This window comes from Pungitius pungitius, chromosome 3 (genome assembly GCF_949316345.1).
Source record: "Pungitius pungitius chromosome 3, fPunPun2.1, whole genome shotgun sequence".
Classification (NCBI taxonomy): Eukaryota; Metazoa; Chordata; class Actinopteri; order Perciformes; family Gasterosteidae; genus Pungitius; species Pungitius pungitius.
The window spans coordinates 30,252,405-30,271,721 of NC_084902.1; the positions used below are offsets into that span (position 1 = coordinate 30,252,405).

The 19,317-nt window shown below is 43.9% G+C and overlaps 2 protein-coding genes across 3 annotated transcripts; both read left to right on the forward strand.

Moving 5' to 3' along the window:
• Positions 1-427: 427 nt before the first annotated feature.
• LOC119212635 (target of Nesh-SH3-like) lies at positions 428-8,998 on the forward strand. The gene is made up of 16 exons (XM_037463307.2): positions 428-545; positions 1,218-1,382; positions 2,348-2,416; positions 2,501-2,624; positions 2,860-3,041; positions 3,382-3,422; positions 3,515-3,545; positions 5,881-5,958; positions 6,086-6,175; positions 6,248-6,457; positions 6,523-6,628; positions 7,068-7,147; positions 7,233-7,262; positions 7,340-7,498; positions 7,582-7,704; positions 7,804-8,998. The coding sequence occupies exons 1-16, from the start codon at positions 461-463 to the stop codon at positions 7,917-7,919; spliced, it is 1,689 nt and encodes a 562-aa protein (XP_037319204.2). The 5' UTR covers positions 428-460; the 3' UTR covers positions 7,920-8,998.
• A 3,429-nt stretch (positions 8,999-12,427) lies between these two features.
• On the forward strand, positions 12,428-19,223 carry ftcd (formimidoyltransferase cyclodeaminase). Of its 2 annotated transcripts, XM_037463371.2 has the most exons (14): positions 12,428-12,581; positions 13,184-13,367; positions 14,418-14,546; positions 14,667-14,755; positions 14,845-15,024; positions 15,482-15,619; positions 15,702-15,833; positions 15,919-15,980; positions 16,059-16,185; positions 16,269-16,430; positions 16,874-16,917; positions 17,013-17,151; positions 17,320-17,415; positions 17,484-19,223. In XM_037463371.2, exons 1-14 carry the CDS (start codon positions 12,528-12,530, stop codon positions 17,565-17,567), a joined length of 1,620 nt encoding a protein of 539 aa, XP_037319268.2. In that variant the 5' UTR covers positions 12,428-12,527; the 3' UTR covers positions 17,568-19,223. The 2 variants fall into 2 exon arrangements, with proteins under 2 accessions (XP_037319268.2, XP_037319277.2); XM_037463380.2 differs by lacking the exon at positions 14,418-14,546.
• The last annotated feature ends 94 nt before the right edge of the window (positions 19,224-19,317 follow it).

Consider the following 19,317-nt stretch of genomic DNA (forward strand, 5'->3'; position numbering starts at 1 on the left):
CTCTGCAGTGTGGCTCGGTTTGGCTTCCAATGAAAGACTTTCAAAGACTTTCAAAGACTTTCAAAGGCTTTCTCCCATCTGACTGACTGCCGCTAGCAGCGCCTTCGTTTCCGGGGTCAACTTTGTTTACTTCACACCAGAAGTAAACAAAGTTGCGATAACTGCACTAAAATATTTTATCGTATTCAATCGGCCGCAATAATCACATGAATTAATGCGTTCATTTTGACAGCCATAGTATTTTTTGTGTTGTGTGCATCTGTATGCGTGTTTTTAAATGTTCAGATGTATTAAACCATAGTTTATTGATTCTTGTCATGTTTCCCTCGGAGGAGGAGGAGGACGCAGGCTGGAGGTGATGTCATCAAGCTCCGCCCCCTCCCGAGCCTATACATGGGGCTCCACTCGTCCTCCTCTCCACAGCTGAACAAGTCCTTGGACCACGCACCTCCTCGTCGTCATGGAGACCGCGGCCCTGCTCAGAGTCCTGCTGCTGCTGCTGGGAGGGATGGGGGTCCTGGAGGGGACCGCCCAGAAGACCAGAGGTGAGGTGTTCTTCAGGCTCTGCCTCATGTTGCGTGTGTTGCGGCCTTTGACCTTTAGGTGGCCCTAAATCTTGGGTTGCTGCAACAATGGAGGAAGTCCTACGTGGTGGTCAGCACTGGGGCCTCCCAGCAGAAGGTCCTGGGTTCTTACCTGCTAAATGGCTTTCTGTCTGTGTAGCGTTTGCATGTACTCTATGTACCCCCCCCCCTCCCCCCCCACACTGTTGACAGACTATTTTGCTTTTATTGAAGCAGTAAAACCAGCAGCAGCTCATTAGTGACTTTTACAGTTTACGATGAGACCAGACTTCATTTTTTTCGTCATTTTATGGTCTGCAGCTGCTTCCAGTTAAATATTTATGTAATATATGTAATAAATGTGTAGTTTTCTGTGTAATCTACCATTGTACTGTGGATCTTTGTAGTATCTCCATTTTGTATACTTCCTGGTATTTGTATTTTGTTTTATTTGGTACTTTTGGGTCTTTATAATTTGTGGTACCTTGATGGTTGCTTGCAGTACTTGAAACAAACATAACTGCGATATTTCAGATCTACTGATATCCCATCTTCATCTAGATCTTCATGAAGATCATGTTTGGTATATTTCAGTTTAACGAACTGGAAGAATTAAGGATCCATTTAATACTTCCTCTAATCCCTGTCCCTCAGTGACGGTCCGGATCAACGCCACAGGAGACACCATCGTGCTTCGGTTCCTCTGCACGAGTCCTGAGGTGAAGCTGCAGGGCTTCATCCTGGGCTACGGGAGCAGCGTCTTCTCAAAGCAGTTCATCCAGCTGCCGGAGGACGGAGAAGCTTACGAGACAGAGCTGGGTGAGACCACTGTTCTAATGTAGTTCATTTCTGGGCTTCTGTTCTTTTCCTAGTTTTAGAGAATCTTTAAACGTTGTCTCCAGATCAGAATCTAAGACGCTTCCTGGACTTGAAGTCCTGAAACATCCAAACGTTCAGGTGCTGCATCCCAGACTTCGGTGTCCTACTTACGGATTAAAGTCTTTTTGTCTGTCGTCGCTGCTTTTCCGACCCCAGGGTCACCTGTCCGTCAAAGCCAGGGGGCGGGACTGTGGTGGTTACCTTCCAGATGTTTTAGAGTCGTTGTTTCATCTCAAGACTTCAGCCCCAAACACATTCTTATGTATTTGATCTCTTGACCTTCAGGACAAAATCAGCAGATTAATTTTCCCCCAAAAAGAAAATAGAGGATTAGTTCAAATCAACAGGTGATTATAGTGATGAGGTCATCCGGGGGAAAGGGGGCGGGGCATGTTCCAACCTGCTCAGTGGGAATAAAGTTACTATTATCAAGATAATAAATATTAATATTAGGGCAGTCAGCAGATTAATAGTCTGTTTTTCTTCAAAAGACCAAATCGTATGAATTAAGGAGTGATCTCTGTTTATTTGTATTTTTAAAGTCAAACTCCGTGTGATCATCTGGTGGAACATGTTTCACTAGTGTCTCTTCCTGCTGTCCCCAAACCATTGTCCTCTAGGGACACAGCGGGGGTCCACTGAGGGCAGATGTTGAGATGGAACCATCAGTCCTCAAGTGGTCCATTTGCCCCTCGTTGGACCCGTGGAGGAAATTCTCTGCATTCTTCAGTTTGTTTTACTTCTAATGCAAAAAGGTCCCTCTGCATCTTAAGTGACATTTCTTCACGGTCAAATATAAACGTGTAAATAAATAAATGCGTTAAAATGTTGAGCCCATTCCTCTCAGCCAGAATAACCCCATAAAGTGTTTTAAATGACTGGTTCTGGTGGGAATGTTGTTCCAGATGCTGAACCCAAATATCTGGTAGCTGTTCAGCCGATTCCAGCCAACGACATGAAGAAGCACTGCACAGGTACGTGTTCACCCTCTCACCTGCCTGTCACGTCTCACTCTGTCCTCCACTCCCACTTGTCTCACCTGTGTCCCCCCTCCTCAGGTACGGTGGACCTGGAGAAGCCGCTCCACCTGGCGATCCGCTCCGTCAGTCTGTCGGCCGTCTTGTTGTCGTGGGAAAACTTCTTGAAGACGCCGTATGAGAGGAACCAGTGTGTGGAGGAGGGGTGAGGAACATCAAGTACCAGGATGGACTCAACAGGCCCCACCGCTGCTGGTAGTAGGAATGTTGCTAGTGGTGGTACTAGTAGTAGTAGTAGTAGTAGTAGTGGCAGCAGTGGTACTAGTAGTGGTAGTAGCAGTAGTGGTGGTGGTGGTAGTAGTAGCAGTAGTAGTACTAGTAGTAGCAGTAGTAGTAGTGGTGGGATCTCTGAATAACTCCACCTGTGACGGTGCACTCAGGTTCTACAGCATCCGGTTCAGGGAGAGGAACAGGAAGTGGATCTACCAGAGCTGCCCCACCAGTGACACGGTGGTAGACAACCTGAAACCCAACACATCGTACCAGTTCAGTGTGCGGCCCAACAAAGGACAGCACCGTGGTACGTGGAGCAGACCTGTGGTCCACAACACCAGCATGGGAGGTAAGGATGTCCTATTATTATGGTCATGTGTTTTAGTATTGTCTATTGTTATATTTGTTTTTATTCTCACTATTTTATTACTAGCTGTATTCTTATGGTTTAATTTTCTCATATCAATATGTATTGTTGTAGTATTAATATTCTCATTGTAAATGTTTTTTATTTGACACTTTTACAGCTTTTATTTCTTCCCATATCTTTAATAAATCATCTAATAAACATTCTTTAATACATATTTAGTATATTTTTACTTTAGTGATATTGTTGTTATGACACATAAGGAACATACTGTATGTTTAGAATCTTCTTACTGGGCTTTCTGCTGTTTCCTGAATTTCAGATAAAAGCATCCAGAAGTCGTACAAGCAGCGTAATCCCCTGGTACGCCGTCTTTTTATTCTTTTGATGCTTGTTTCATAAAACTGCTTTTTACAGCACTGGGAAAATGTGTGTTTTTTGTTTTGTTCTTTTAGAAACCTCATGCTTTGTTCCCCCCTCGACCCGGTAAGATCAGAACTGTCTATTCATGTTGATTCTGTTGAGGGAGCGTCCTCATTATTAAGTACATGATTCCTATGATTATTATGCTCAATATCATTGTGCTCACCAGTATTATGTTTAATTCAATTCATTTCATTTTGTATAGCCCAAAATCGCAAATTACAAATTTGCCTCAGAGGGCTTTACAGTCTGTACACATGCAACATCCTCTGTGCCCAAACCCTCACATCGGCACAGGAACAACTCCCCAAAATATGAAAAAACCCTTCAATGGGGAAAAAAGGGAAGAAACCTTAGTGAGACGGTCAGAGGAGGATCCCTCTCCCGGGATGGACAGACTGCAATGGATGTCATGTGTACACAATCAACAATGTAAAAGATGTACAATACATTCAATTTCTCTAACAGAAATGATACAAGTAATTGCAAGTAGCAGAACAAGTGTACGGCAGGACCACTGCAGGGACAACCTCCATCAGATAGAACCTCCATCAGATAGAACCACCATCCACAGAGGCTTCTGTGGGGAGGGAGAGCAGAAAGATGTTGGTTTATGATGACAGTAATATGAATCATATTTAAAGTAATGATGATGGCAGCAGCAGGTGTCAGCAGAGCCATGAGCCAGGAGTCAGAACCGGGGTCCGCACAAAACTATGATCCACAGAGACCTGCTAGGCGAGAAAGCACAAAGAACTACGTAAAGAAGCTTAATTAGTGATGTACATTAATAAAGCATGGATGATTGTGGGAGGAGAGAGTGAGAGTGAGAGAGGGGCTCGGTGTGTCCTAAGAAGTCCCCCGGCAGTCTAAGCCTAGAGCAGCTTAACTAAGGGCTGGTCCAGGCTCACCTGAGCCAGCCCTAACTATAAGCAATATCAAAGAGGAACGTTTTAAGCTTTATCTTAAATGAACTGACCGAGTCTGCCCCCCGGACTGAAAGTGGAAGCTGGTTCCACAAAAGAGGAGCTTGATAACTGAAGGCTCTGGCCCCCATCCTACTTTTTAAAACTCTAGGAACCACAAGTAGCCCAGCATCTATGGAGCGTAGATGCCTTGTAGGACAATACGGTGTAACAAGCTCTTTAAGATAAGACGGTGCCTCACCAGCAAGTGCCTTGTAGGTGAGGAGAAGTACCTTAAATTCTATTCTTGATTTAACAGGAATGAGTTTACTATTATGCTCAATGTCATTCCATTTACTATCATTAAGCTCACTATTATTTTACTATTATGATGCTATTTTCATGGGTAGTATTATTGTTTTGCTCATTAAAGAAGCTGAGAGTTTTTAGGTAATGCATTCAGAAAAATAACTAGACTTTCTCCTTTTCTCAAAAACTCAGCTTCCCCCCCTTGGTGATCATCACTATTTCCTCCACACATACAAACATCTGGCTTTACTTCCCCACCTCAGAGACGCTTCCTGACAACTTTCATCTGGATAAAAAAAAACAGAAATGAAGTTTTTCGCACTGAAAGATCACAGAAACTTACTAAAAATCTGGGTCCTGGAGTAAAATGTGAATAGTTCTAATCAAATATAATTCAAATTATACAAAGAATTGAACAGATGGCAAAACTTACTTTCAGGTTTTCTTTGTTCAACAGGATCTTTGCTTTGTGACCTCCTAAACCCAGAATGCACTACTTGTGTTTTGTGTGAGCCTCGGAAGGGGGCGGGGTCTGTGGGACATGCAGTGGTTGTGATTGGCTGCTCGCCTTGAGCGCGGGTCGCTGGACCTCGGGTAGTAAAAGTATGTTGACTCAGTTCAATACAACTATTCCAAGTTTTGAGTTCTGCTGGTAAACAAATAGTTTTATCTCTATGATGTCATCGTTCATCCCTCCATAAGCAGCTTCTGTGGCCTTGAAGGCCGACTGGTGGGGTCAAGGAGGTTGTTACGGTGGAGGTAGGAGGAGAGTTGGCTAAAGAAGCTCGTTCAATAGCTTTGGACAGAAAGGGAAGAAGAGGTCTGTGGTTCTTCAGGAGGTTAACGCCTCCTTCACAGAGTTTGGAAACAACCAGATAACAAAGCGCTGTGAGGGAAGGAAAATAAACGTTTCTCATCTTTTAGGTGAAAGCAGCCAAAGAAAATATTTATACCGCCCAGAAAGAATCTTTGTCTAGGCCTCAGAACCCCCCCCCCCAGTACCCTAATTTACCTTGAGTAGGGTGCCCACACTTTCCCGGCTGGCTGATCGTAGGGGGGGAATCGGGGGGGTAGGGGGGGAATCGGGGGAACCGCTAAGACCTCAAGACCAGTTCAGAGACAACATGCGACACGATGGATATTTCTCTTGATTTGATGAGTTGTTTTTCTCATCGTTTCACCAGACCAGGTGAAGAGCTTCAAGCAGACTGACAAGCTGCCCATCTTGAAACCCAAAGCCACCACCAAGCCGACATCCCCCGGTAGGAAGGCTTTTAGAGTCTCCAAGGCAGACCTGGTGTGGCAGGAACCCGTTGGTTCTCCCAGGAGACCTTGCTCTGTCTGAGGGGAGGAACCATCTCCTCACTTCGGTTCACTTTACTCCTGCAGCTACTCGACAGGAGACCTGGGAGGACTCGGCCCTCTTCAGGTCTCAGCCCGCCTCCAACCTGGACACCTTGGGCAAGAAGCGCTACGTGGGTAAGTACCCGGGTATTTTGACCTTCGACCCCTGACACTTGGATGCAGTTTGACCTCCTGCTTCTCCCAAAGCACCTCACGTCGTTTACCAGACGGGGAAGAGGCCGGACGAGCCCTGCTCCATCAGCTCCTCCCTCAACTTCTTCCCTGTGGACGGAGCAGAAGAAGCCAACGTGACGGCTCCGCCCACGTCTCCACCGTCCAACCTCACCGTGGTGACCGTTGAGGGGTGCCCCTCCTTTGTCATCCTGGACTGGGTGAAGACGGACAACCACACTACAGGTATGTAGAAGATGAACAGTGTGAGGAGAAGAAAAGTATCTGACGGTTCTGTTGACTCTCCCCAGAGTACGAAGTCATCTCCACTGCTAAAGGACCTGATGGAGAGCAGGTCTCCATCATGACCACGAACCAGACCCACACCACGGTGGAGAACCTCCGACCCCAGAGCAGGTAAGTCCAAGGTGAATCTATCCAAGACCAAGTCTGGAGATAAACTTTTCAGTACAACAAACCCTCAATTTGCAAATCCAGATTATATTGATCTGTAGATGCTATTTTAACTTCAGAGCTCAAGAACCTTAAAACCTCTATTTGATCGATGTGGTGCTATCTACAGTCAGATGTCTCTGAGACCTTCTGATCCCCTGCTTGAACGTCAAAAACCTCCAGCTGACTGTAAAAGTCTCCTCGGATAAAACAAGCTTTTTATGCTTTTAATATTTTAAAAGCATAAGTTTCAATTGGCCTAAATAAAAGGAAGGTATTTGGACAAAACGTTTTTATTTTCTTAAAAGTTGTTGACATCTAATAGCAGCTCTAAAGTATCTAAAGATCCTTTTTCCTTTGTGAACCCTGTGGTTCAATAACTGGACCCTTTCTCTGCTGATAGTTATGAGTTCAAGGTGCAGCCAAAGAACCAGCTGGGTGCAGGTCCCCCCAGTGACCCCGTGACCTTTGACACAGAGTCAGGTAAGATAACACATTTCAAAATAAAAGCCAGCACAGACCGCTCCTCAGACTCCTTAATGAAAACACTTGTTTGTTTCCTTGTCAGCGGACCCTCGAGTGAGCGAGAAGGTCTCCGGTAGGAATCTGAAACCAAAGCGTCAGCAAAGCTTCAGTTGATCAACACGTTCTGATGGTCTTCAATAATCTCTGCAGGCAAAGACGCAATCTGGACTCGGTTCCCCTTCAAGACGGACTCTCCCTCCGATTGTCACGGGAAGCAGTACGTGAAGAGAACCTGGTACCGGAAGTATGTGGGGGTCCAGCTGTGCAACTCGCTCCGGTATAAGATCTACCTGAGCGACTCCCTCAGCGGTGGGTGGCCTGAACCCATCCCGCCTCAGGTCGGGTCCAACTGGAGCAACTTCTGAGCTGGTTCTGTGTTTGTTGCCCAGCAGGTAAGTTCCTTGACATCGGAGATCAAACTGGGTTCGGCGAGGATCACTGTCAGTTTGTGGATTCGTTTCTGGATGGAAGAACGGGTCGGCAGCTCAAAGCACACCAGCTCCCACCCAGACCTGGTGAGTCCTTTAAAGTTCTGGTCCCATCTGAAACTGGTAGACCCTCTAACAGAAGTAAAACTCCTCCTTACTGTTCACTTGTTGTTGGTCCTGGTCCAGGTTTCTACAGAGCCATGCGTCAGGAGCCGGTCCACTTTGGACAGATAGGAGGACCCTCCCAGGTGAACTACGTCTCGTGGTACGAGTGTGGGGTCCCCATCCCCGGGAAATGGTGAGCAGATCCACCTCCACCCCAGAAAAGGAACCCATGTCCGAACCGGGTCAGAACAGCCAGAGGAACTAAAAAAAACATTTACAACTCTTACCCACCAGAGAGCTTTGTTAAATACAAGTAATGTGTACTACATTTTATTTTGTGTAAATCAGGGGAAGCCTGGAAAACTATTTTTATAACTTATTTATCACTTAGAAATCTACACGAGGTGATTCTTTTGTTCCTGTGGATGTTTTCTTTATTCTCACCTCTCGTCAGTTTTAAGGATAAAAGTAAAACTGTAGATTCTGAGACTAAAGCCGGGTTCACGTTATCTTCAGCAGGAGCTAATCCTTACACTTTGATAATAATCATTTAAATACATTAAACAATTCTGTAAATGAGCTTCATCAGATGTCTTCACCCACTATTTGCACAACAAAAATGTAGTTATGTATATTATGTTTTAAAATAATTACTTTAAGAAAAAGGATGTCTTTAAAAAGTGTTTTAAGTGCAGTGACCAATGTACTAATGTACTACTTTAGTTAGTAATGTACCACGGGTTCTCCCAAAATATACCAAGAGGTAAAAGGTATCGGTAGAACACGTGACAGGTCACACGACAGGTCACATGACAGGTCACATGACACGAGATACAGCAGCATCAACGTAAAAGAACGCTAACGCAGGTGGTTATTACAGTAGCTAACATGAGTAGTTAATAACCTGTTGTTGAGTGTTGAAGCAAACTATAAACCATGAACACAACAAATCGATTATTAAAAGGGTTTAATGTCATTATCAGTTTTATCGATTGGTTGTTTACCCTCACGAGGCCTTTCTTCTTCAGTGGTGGTAAAATGTTCTTTAAAAGCATCCGATAAAGCTAATGGTGTAAAATGTCGACTTCCTTTTACCCACCAGATCTGCTTTATAAGAGAAGTCAGATGTTTCCATAGTGAAGTTAAGCTAAAGCAGTAACGCTTTATTTTGGAAGATTTTTGCTTCCTCTACACGAAGCAGATGATTAGAACACTTTGGTATTAAACTTGATGTTTTGATTTGTTAAAAAATAAAATCTTTATTTTGGGTTTCTTACACTCTCTGTTGTTTTGAAGTCATAATTCTGTGGAATGTACCGGATGTCGAGCTGTGATCCTGATGGACGAACACGAGTCGATAAGCGTTTTCTGGTTAAATGTCCGCTAACGTGAGTAAGAGGACGTTCTTTATTGTGTAAATAAACATACTGAAAATAATGGATTATAAGAAAATCATATTAGATATCTAATTTAAATGAAACTAATAATACAATAGTACTATTAAGAAAGAAATAATGTGTGAAATAACACCAGAACCTACTTATTTAATAAATAGTTTTACTATATCAAAACGCAAACTTCATGTCCTAATTCACACAAGAATATATGAAGAATAAACCCCCTTTAATCAGATGCGACGGATGACCTCACTTTTCCAACTGCAGGGACAGACAACGTGTCGCCATGGCAACGAGTGACGTTTCATTTGACAGGAAGTAAAAAGAAGGTTTTACTCTGATAAAAATAAAATGTTACGTGTAACTTGTAGCTCAGTGTTTTTAATAAATGATTGTTATCCTTATGCTTTCAACGTCATCAACGAGGTCAATTGTGAAAAATCGCTGACGCATCGTGTTTTAAAAAGGTAATTTTCTTTGATTCAGCGTTGCAGCCCCACAGGAAGCTGAGGTTTTTAAGGTTGAACTATTTCATCACCGAACCGAACCGTAGAGAATTAAATGAATTCACAGCATTCTTCGTCCCAAAACCGTCACATCGGCAGGAAGAACTCCCCAAAAAATACAAACCCTTCAAAGGGAAAAGGAGAAGAAACCTTAGTGAGAAGGTCAGAGGAGGACCTCTCTGCAGGGAAGGAACCATGAAACGGGTTCTACAAAGTACACCCCTAACAGAACTTATTCAAATACTTGAGTAGTGGGCCAAGGACCACTGCAGGGTCAACCGCCCTCAGAACCACCGCCATCAGAACCGAACCATGATGACCGTAATAGTGATTTTATTAATATTTTAAATGGTAATAATGATTATGATAGCAGTAGCAGGTACCAGCTGGGCCACAGATCAGGGTCCAGATAGAACCCTGATCTGTGGAAACCTGTGAGGCGAGAAAGCACAAATACTCTGGAAGAAACAAAGTCAGTGAAAAGCATTGATGTTTACAGTAATATAAAGGTGAACATGGTGTTAGGGGGTTAGGTGTCCACCAGGGTCCAGACGGAACCAGGATCTACAGAGACCTGCGAGGTGAGACCATAATGCATCGTGTGCGTTTCAAAGTGAAGCATCGAGGAGATGCCACGTCTCCTCCTGGTGGGTAAGAGACGTCGTCTTTAACGTGTCGTACGTTTACGCTTCCATGGCTTTGAGCTGTTCTTCGTGCGACGTTGCAAACAGTCAATTATCCTCCACTTTGCATTATGAGAGATGTGCTCATCATACACAATTATGTTATATTTGTATTAACATTTTCTAAACATGAATGTGTTTTAACTTGTAACGTCTTAATGTTAATTCTTGTAAAGTGTTTTGAACGTGTTTTTAGCATGTTGATCCGTGCTTAACACGACTTTGACTTGGCAACATCTTAACGTGGTAACTTGTGATTGTTCTTGTTCTTCTTAACTTGAACCTTTAGTTCTCCACAGAAGCAGGTCCACACGGAGATTCTGTTCATGTTTTTTAATGTTTGATCGACTTTCTTCTCGTTTTCGTCTTGAACTGACGAACTTGTTTCCATCAAAGCTGGGTTCCAAATGGGCCCCATGGTCCAGGACCGACTAGAACCAGGTCCAAAGATACCCGATGGTTTGACCGGAGACGGGACGTCTCCAGGAGGAGGTTCTGGATGCGAGGTTCTGGCTGGTTCATATTAGTCCTTTTCCACCAATGTGGACTCCGGCCTGTAAAGACGCAGTAAACATCTCAAGGGCTTCCTGCATCCTGCAAAGAGTCTTTATAGGTAGAAAATTAGTTCAAAAGACTCTCTTAAAATGTAATGGAGTGTCCCGAGGCACTCGGGCGCCCCATGTGTCCCTGGGGGGCCCGACACTAGGACTGGGCCTCATGTGAGCTGTGTTTAATAAGGTTCTGCTCTGGTTTCACTTAGCAACCCTTCAGGCAGAGGGTTATGTAACTGCGTCTAATGGAGGACGATGTAGGACAGAAGTACTGCGTGTACCCGGTGGAGCAGTAGTGTGAGTAGTGTTTGAGGAGGGTGATGGTACCTTAACTACAACAGGGTACCATATTACTTTTACTCCTTAGAAATCTCACACTCGCTCTGATTGGTCGAAGCGGCTCTGAGCCGATCCAGAGCTGTTTAGAGTTAAAACAAAGAGGAAAGATGAGCTTTTAGAGTCTTCATGTTTCATTTATCACTCAGGTTGAAGCTCCAACAGAACATCTGCAGTGACCTTGTGGTCTCCTGATGCATGCTGGGAAAACCAGGAGAAAAACAAAGTTCAAAGGTAACGGATAACCTCACATACACAGTGACATGTGGAGGAAACCCTCCAACATTGATTCATCTGCTTTTAGTCAGAGCAGCTCCAAGGTCTAATCTGCTCCCTGCCTCAGCCCCCCAAGAGGAAACAGACCCCCCCTCGCCCATCTGCAGCATTGGCCTCACATGTTGTAACCATCTGCTTTTATTGATGAGACGTTCATAGCGTGTATGTTGAAGCTCCTGGGTGTAGTGACTCAATCAGCATGACGGCCCTGATGCCTTCAGGTACACGTTTAAAGTCCCACCAGGAAAAACTTGATCTTAATTCTCCCACTTACCAAAAAAGATATATATATATATATATAACTGTTTTTATTGTTAAAATGTGTGTAGATTGATTATTTATAATTTGCAGAGACTGTAAAGTCCAAATGTGAAGCAGAAATTCAAGCTTTTATTGAATATCAAATATCTGAACATGCAGAAGTTACTGGTATTGAATCAAAACACAACGATTCAATCTTATTTTGATGATCCTACGCGGTGCATCGTTCTATTGAGGGGTTAAGGACATTTTAAAGAAGAATTGATTTCTGTCTTCGACCTCTGGAGTCAACAGAGGAGGACTCCGTTTTCTGCACTGAACCAATCAGCTGTCAGATCCAGCTCATCATTGATTAACTCTGTTTGCTATGATGTAACTTTAATATTCAACACAGTCAAGCAGGAGGACAGGAAAATCCAACTGTCTGTTACTACGGTTACCGGCAAATTGTAGTTCTAATGTATTATAAAGATGTTCTAAGAGTTAAATACATAATGGAGGAATTCTACATATGTTCTACATGACTACTATATAAATATTGTAGTTAATAACGTACAACACAGTTGTCACATCACCAACGTTTTAAATATCTTGAATGACATCAGCTGACAGGAAGTAAACATTTATGAGATTCAAGTAGCAGTATGACCTGAAACTAACGTTTCCCCCCCCCCCCCCCCCCCAGTCTTTAAGTTGGACCCTGGCCGCTGATCGTGGTCAGCTGACCCTCACGAGTCAATGATTCATGGCCCTGGACCATAGCAGCAGTCGGGTCTCCTTCAGGCTGCAGACGTCATGGAGCAGCTGGTGGAATGTGTCCCCAACTTTTCAGAGGGTCGCAACAAAAAGGTATTTATTATTTATCAAAATGACCTGTTGTTTACTGTGTGTTTATGAATCATTGTGACAGAAGATTTACAAGCTATCAGAGTACAGGTACTCAATCACAGTAAAAGTACTAGGTATCGTACAGATACCTAGTACTTTATACCTACATGGTGTATCAGCTCCATGCTGTGATACTTCAGCTTACGTGGTATTTACAAACCCTGCAGCTCATCAGGTGATCAGGTTCTCTGCCCTCCATGCTGCACGTTGTGAGCATTAAATCACGCAGGTGAATTCTTTCTATCAATCATCAGCCAAGGACAAAATGGCGGAAACAAAAATGTAGTGACAACAAAGTGTATTTGGGCTTCAGTGGTGGAAATGAGTGCTGGAATATTGCATGGCTGCTTCACCTGTAACACATAATGATTTTATGTTCATTAACTGTAAAAGTGTGATCCTTGTAGCAAAAATTCTTTGATCTCGTCTCAGAAGACTGCTGTCACTTCACTGCATGATGCGTCATTTCTTTATGGGGAACTCCCACTTTACCCCACACCTCGCCATGCATGAGGCCCTCAGAGCACCTCCACCCCTCAGTCAGGTGATTACTGTGTCTTCAGGTGATCGATGCGATCTCAGCAGCCATCTCGGGCTCAGCGGGCTGCAGCCTGCTGGACGTGGACCCCGGAGCCTCCACCAACCGCACCGTCTACACCTTCGTGGGCTCTCCTGCAGCCGTGGTGGAGGGGGCACTGAGCGCCGCTCGCCAGGCCTTCACCCTCATCGACATGAGGGAGCACTCAGGTGAGCAGCTGCTTCCTCATCACAACAGGAAGTAGCTGGGGACTCTCGGGGGGGCCACTAAAATGTAACTATAAAAAATACTGAAGACTACCTTGCTACACGATATACTGCAGGCAAAATGATCTTGACATATTTTGAAGGTGGGCTAATGGTCTTGGGATGTTTTTCAACAGGTAACCCTCTAATTCTGGAGCAACAAAGTTACAGCACCTTATATAAATCCCTGACATGACAAAGTGGAAAACAGGTCATTCTGTCCTTAAGCAAGGAAGTTAACTAAGTTACCTAAATCCACCAGGTGTCCTCATTATGGAACCAGGCACCTTCAAAGGGCTTGATCAAATACAAATGGCGTTTCTCATCCCTTGTGTTAATGGAGTTTGTGTTAATGGTGTCTATAAAGACTGTTCCTGGCATCTAAAGAAGGCACCGGAATCACAGTTGCTATTCGGTCCGGTAGATAACGGCCGTTAACACACCTGTAACCGCGCAGGTAACCTGTGACTCTCCATAACTCACTGTGTAGAGCAGAGGGCTCGTTGGCTTCAGCATGTTTTGACCCACGGGGTTCGAATCCCGATCGTTCTGATCTTTTTTTAAATATATTTTCTTGACTACATGTTTCATACGTGGTTGTGATGTAGTGCTGCAATGGATTTGTGATGCGTTTTGTAGATTTTCATCAACATGTTTGTGAATGTGCTGCTGTCAGCTGGTTGTTTGTGAGGCTTCAACAACAACAGTCTGTGATGCTATTGGCTGATTGCTGCCCAATAGGAAATAAATTAATTATTGTTATAAATATGAAACGTCACTAAAGACCGATCATTTTCACAATCATTTATAATGTTAAAAATATTTGTCAGGGACCCCCCAAATCTAAAATTCTTATAGGGGCTCCCTAATGACTTATAGGGGGTCTGGGACCCCCCTCATTTCGAACCCTGGGAAGTAGCATACCTGTGGGTGTTACCTGTTCAGATGAGCAGGTACTTCCTCGTCCCGACAGGAAGTAGCTGACGTGTGTGTGTGTGTGTGTTACCTGTTCAGGTGAGCACCCTCGAACAGGTGCACTGGACGTCTGCCCCTTTGTCCCCGTCCAAAACGTCTCGATGGACGATTGTGTTCACTGCGCCGAAGTCTTTGGACAGAAATTGGCAGAGATGCTGCACGTCCCTGGTGAGGAACCCCGTTACCGACTCTATGTGTCAATATATGATCAGTAGATCAATACTTCGGCCCATTGCATCCGTAGTGCTATGTTAACGTTGTGGCTAACTGTGACCTTCATATCTTTAGTTTTTCTTTATGGTGAAGCAGCAAGAAAGGAATCCAGAAGAAACCTCCCGTCTGTGAGAAGCGGAGAATACGAAGCTTTACCTGACAAGGTGAGATGACACGTTCACTAGTGGCTAAAACATCCAAAACAAAACCGAACAAACCGTCTACAAATGTTTTAATTCATCTCTTCGTCCAGTTGAAGCTCTCTGATTGGTCCCCTGACTTTGGCCCCGCCCTGTTCGTGCCATCGTGGGGCGCCACAGTAACCGGTGCTCGCAAGTTCCTTGTCGCCTTCAACGTGAACCTTGTAGCCACCAAAGAGCAGGCCCACCGCATTGCTTTGGACCTCAGGGAGCAGGGCCGGGGGAAGGACCAGGTTTGGTTTATACTATTTCTCTCTAGCCCCCCCCTACCACTCTGGTCTGTTCCATCTAGACCCCCCACTGTCACTGCAGCGCACCCGACCCATGGGTTTCCTCCACAGGGGGTGAGCCCATGGGGGTTAGATCCTTCGGGCTGGGCCTGGCTCCATCTGGGCCCTGGGCTTCCTCCGGGCCGGGTAGCTTCTTTCCTCTTCTGCTTTTTCATAAAATGTTTTGTTTACTATTGTTTAAAATTCATCTTTAGCTATTAAGTAGATTTAGTGGATCTTGAATAGAAAGCGTGTAGATGATTTTTTCTTTTTATGACATCGAAGAGCTTCTAGTGACTTTCCCTGACCTCCTATGACCTCCAGTTACCTCTTTCAACCGACTTCAAGTGACTTATCATGATCTGTGGCGACCTCTACCTGAAATCAAGTGACCTCTCCCTGACCTTGTGACCTTGACCAGCCGGGGCTGCTGCAGAAGGTGCAGGCGATGGGCTGGTACCTGGACGAGGCCAACATCGCTCAGGTGTCCACCAACATCCTGGACTACGAGCTTACCCCCCTCCACACTGTGCACCAGGAGGTCTGCAGGGTGGCTGAGGTCAGAGGTCATTCACCGCTCCACAGTGTTCACCTCCAACACTGTGCAGTTTCCTCACGCTGTCTCCTTACTGACGGAGCAGGAGCTGAAGCTGCCAGTGGTGGGTTCTCAGGTTGTGGGTCTGATTCCCCTGAAGGCCGTGCTGGATTCTGCTGAGTTCTACATCAAGAGTGAAGGGCTCTTCGTTGTGGAAGAGGAGCACAAAGTCCGGCTGGTGGGAACCGAGCTCTTCATTTTGAAATCATGAATGTGTGTAAAAATGTGTATTGTAGATGAAATGAGACTGTCTGTGTGGTCAGGTGATTAGTAAACTGGGTCTGGACTCCCTCGGCCCGTTCAACCCCAAGGAGAGAATCATAGAGTAAGTCCTTATGCAGGATGTGTGTGTGTGTGCTCCGTGGTGTGGAGAGTTCTAAAGAGGGTGTGGTTACCTGTGCAGGTACATGGTGATGTCCCCAGAGCTCCGCCCCCTGGCGTCCTCGTCTCTACAGCAGTTCGTCCGGAAGGTCGGGGCTCGGTCGGCGGCCCCCGGCGGAGGATCGGTCTCTGCTGCCGTCGCTGCTCTGGTACCAGAGTACTTCATTGGTACTAGTACATGTGTAGTAGTGTGAAGCGTGTGCATCCTGAGGCCAATGTGTGCGCCCTGCAGGGGGCGGCGCTGGGCGCCATGGTTGGTCAGATGACCTACGGGAAGCGACAGTTTGAGAAGGAGGACAAGGTCATGAGGAGACTGATCCCTCAGTTCCACCAGGCCATGAACCAGCTGCTGGAGATGGTGGACCAGGACGCAGTGGCCTTCAGCAGCTACATGGTGAGGTCATTTCAACTCATCATTAGCACTCATTGGTATCACTCATTCATAACCACTACTCATTCATTTATAACACAATCCATAACTCACTCATTCATAACCACTACTCATTCATTTATAACGCAATCCATAACTCACTCATTCATAACCACTACTCATTCATTTATAACACAATCCATAACTCACTCATTCATAACCACTACTCATTCATTTATAACACAATCCATACCTCACTCATTCATAACCACTACTCATTCATTTATAACACAATCCATAACTCACTCATTCATAACCACTACTCATTCATTTATAACGCAATCCATAACTCACTCATTCATAACCACTACTCATTCATTTATAACACAATCCATAACTCACTCATTCATAACCACTAATCATTCATTTATAACACATTTTCGTCATGACTAATTTATTCATAACAGGTGGCCCTGAAGATGCCAAAGAACACTTCAGAGGAGATGAAGAGGTGATTTAATTCATGTCAAATGTCTTTAAACGACTCAAAGGTGAACGTTTGTATTTAGTGACCATATAGTGTCATTATCTGTGATCAATAATCAGGAGGACGGCTGCCATGCAGGGGGGGCTGCAGGCAGCGGTGGCTGTGCCTTTGGCTCTGGCTGAAAAGATCAGCGTCCTTTGGTCGCCCCTAAAAGAAATGGTTGCCTACGGTAACGTGGCCTGCAAGTCAGACGCGCAGGTAAAGCCCAGAAGCTGCAGAACAAACTGCTAAAAGGATGTTGTTTAGGTGGCAGGTAACGATTTAGAGACAGAAGATCATTTTCCATATAAAACACGTACTTTTTTTAAGGTGAAGCAGCTGTTTTGAAAATGAAACAAAACCTTTACTTTAAGAGTCTGTTTGCAGGTGGCAGCTAAAGCCCTCGAGATGGCCGCCTTCGGAGCGTATTACAACGTCACCATCAACCTCAAGGACATCGTGGACGAGGCCTTCAAGGCGGCGGTGAGTGAGCTCTGTCGCTGACGCTGCTTTAAATAAAGTTAATGTTGAATAAAACCTCTGTGCTGCAGACCCAGAAGAGAGCGGCGTTGTTGCTGCAGGAAGCGAAGCAGAGCGCCGCCGCCGTCCTGCTCGCTTCGGACCAAAGGCACTAAAGCGCTCTTCCTTACGACCTTTGACCTCAGAATGTGGTCCAGGGGCCGTGGTCATGTAATTTCTCATGATCAATAATGGTCGTTACAACCAACATCCACAACGCCATCGAGAAAAACACAAAGGATGTGAATCTAGTCTGATACATAGTGAATCAATAAGAACCACATCAATAGATCAATACATGTTTAAATAAACTAATTTAACCTCATGAAGAATATGTTTGGATATTGATTACTGATCATCGCTGGCCATCAGGGGGCAGCAGAGAGCAGTCGGACTCCCAAGAGACAAGTTAATATTCTTATTGTTCTAAGCTCTCAACTATGGGAAACAGCAAAGAAAGACCGGACAGGAAGTAGAGAAGATGCACTTCCTTTCAGAGGGTCAGAGGTCACGGTCACATGCTTAACCAGAAATCCTCAGCAGCAGTTTTTCTGATTCACAGCTATTCTTATAATTGATGAATAGGTATATTAATCATCATAATTACCATGTTTTACGTATTGACGATTAAACGTATTACTTGCTTATTATTACTCTTTCAAAATATTTTTACTTATGACCAAGAATTAATCATAATAAATATTATTTCTATTGCCTCTGAAGACGGTGAGTTTTACCTGTTATTTTTTGCTTGTTTGTGTCTGTTTGGCTTCACATTCATGATCTTTTAAGTTTAAGTATATATTTGAATATATATATATATATATATTATTCATATATTTATACGAGCAGAGGGGACGTGCAGGAGAAGCAGATATCTTAATTTACAAATAATACCGTGTATATAATCCATGTTTTAAAAACACAAAAATATTGACTATTTGTAAAATGTTTTTTTAATGTAATAAACAACAAAAATTAATTAATTTAAAATTAAATTGAAAAAATAATTACTAAAACAATTACCATTAGAGCCATGACGACATCAGCAGCAGCTTCAGTTTAACACTAATGTTTGATCTGGTGCCCGATTTCACAATAAAAGCCTCGCAGGCAATGATCCACCAGCATGTTTCAACAATAATAGTTTTTGTACTTAGTTCAAGTTGAATGTACTTAATGTATTAAGTTGTTGAACTCAAATATATTTGTTGCTTGTGTACTAGCTAGATGCACCGTAAACTCCTTATGTTTGATTTCACATATTAAAAGTTCCATTTGCTTATGTTGACCATCTATCTGCATGTTAAAGCTACCTCTATGCTACAGGGTGTAAGGTCTTATTTTGCAGACCGGGGTCCCCTCCTTTTAAGGCCCATCTGTTCTGTCTGCCGTCCCCAAAAAGGTACGTCTCATCATGGGTTTGAGCTGCATGTAATGCTTTTATTTAAGTGTTGTGGATGCTTTAAAGCTGATAGTGAAGGTGATCACAAATGCAATCACCATCACTATCGAGATGTGCTCCCACTGTACATAGACATGCGTGCTATAAACAAGAATATACCAAAATAGGACAAATAATCTATATAAGTGACAGCAAAAGTTAATAAATAAATTAGTAAACAGACTTTGTTTTACATTCATATATTGTGTTGGGTCACATTCACGATGCAGTTTGTGAGGAGCATCCTTCTGCCTGGTTACATGGAAATGAATGGTTTAAAATCAACAGTCTAAATGGGTAAAGTTATTCATTCAATTAATATTATAACTTAACAAAAAGATCAATTGATCTATAGATAACTGATCTGGTAGAACCATTTTCTTTTTATTATTTTTTATGGAAATGGATTTAGTCTGAAGGTA

Excerpts from the sequence above, each read along its gene's own strand:
- LOC119212635 (XM_037463307.2), top strand. The coding sequence starts at position 461 with ATGGAGACCGCGGCCCTGCTCAGAGTCCTGCTGCTGCTGCTGGGAGGG. Across the intron at positions 2,417-2,500 it reads CATGAAGAAGCACTGCACAG|GTACGGTGGACCTGGAGAAG; the intron begins GTACGTGTTCAC and ends CCCCCTCCTCAG. Across the intron at positions 6,629-7,067 it reads AACCTCCGACCCCAGAGCAG|TTATGAGTTCAAGGTGCAGC; the intron begins GTAAGTCCAAGG and ends CTCTGCTGATAG.
- ftcd (XM_037463371.2), top strand. The coding sequence starts at position 12,528 with ATGGAGCAGCTGGTGGAATGTGTCCCCAACTTTTCAGAGGGTCGCAAC. Across the intron at positions 15,620-15,701 it reads AGGTCTGCAGGGTGGCTGAG|GAGCTGAAGCTGCCAGTGGT; the intron begins GTCAGAGGTCAT and ends CTGACGGAGCAG. Across the intron at positions 16,431-16,873 it reads TGGCCTTCAGCAGCTACATG|GTGGCCCTGAAGATGCCAAA; the intron begins GTGAGGTCATTT and ends TATTCATAACAG.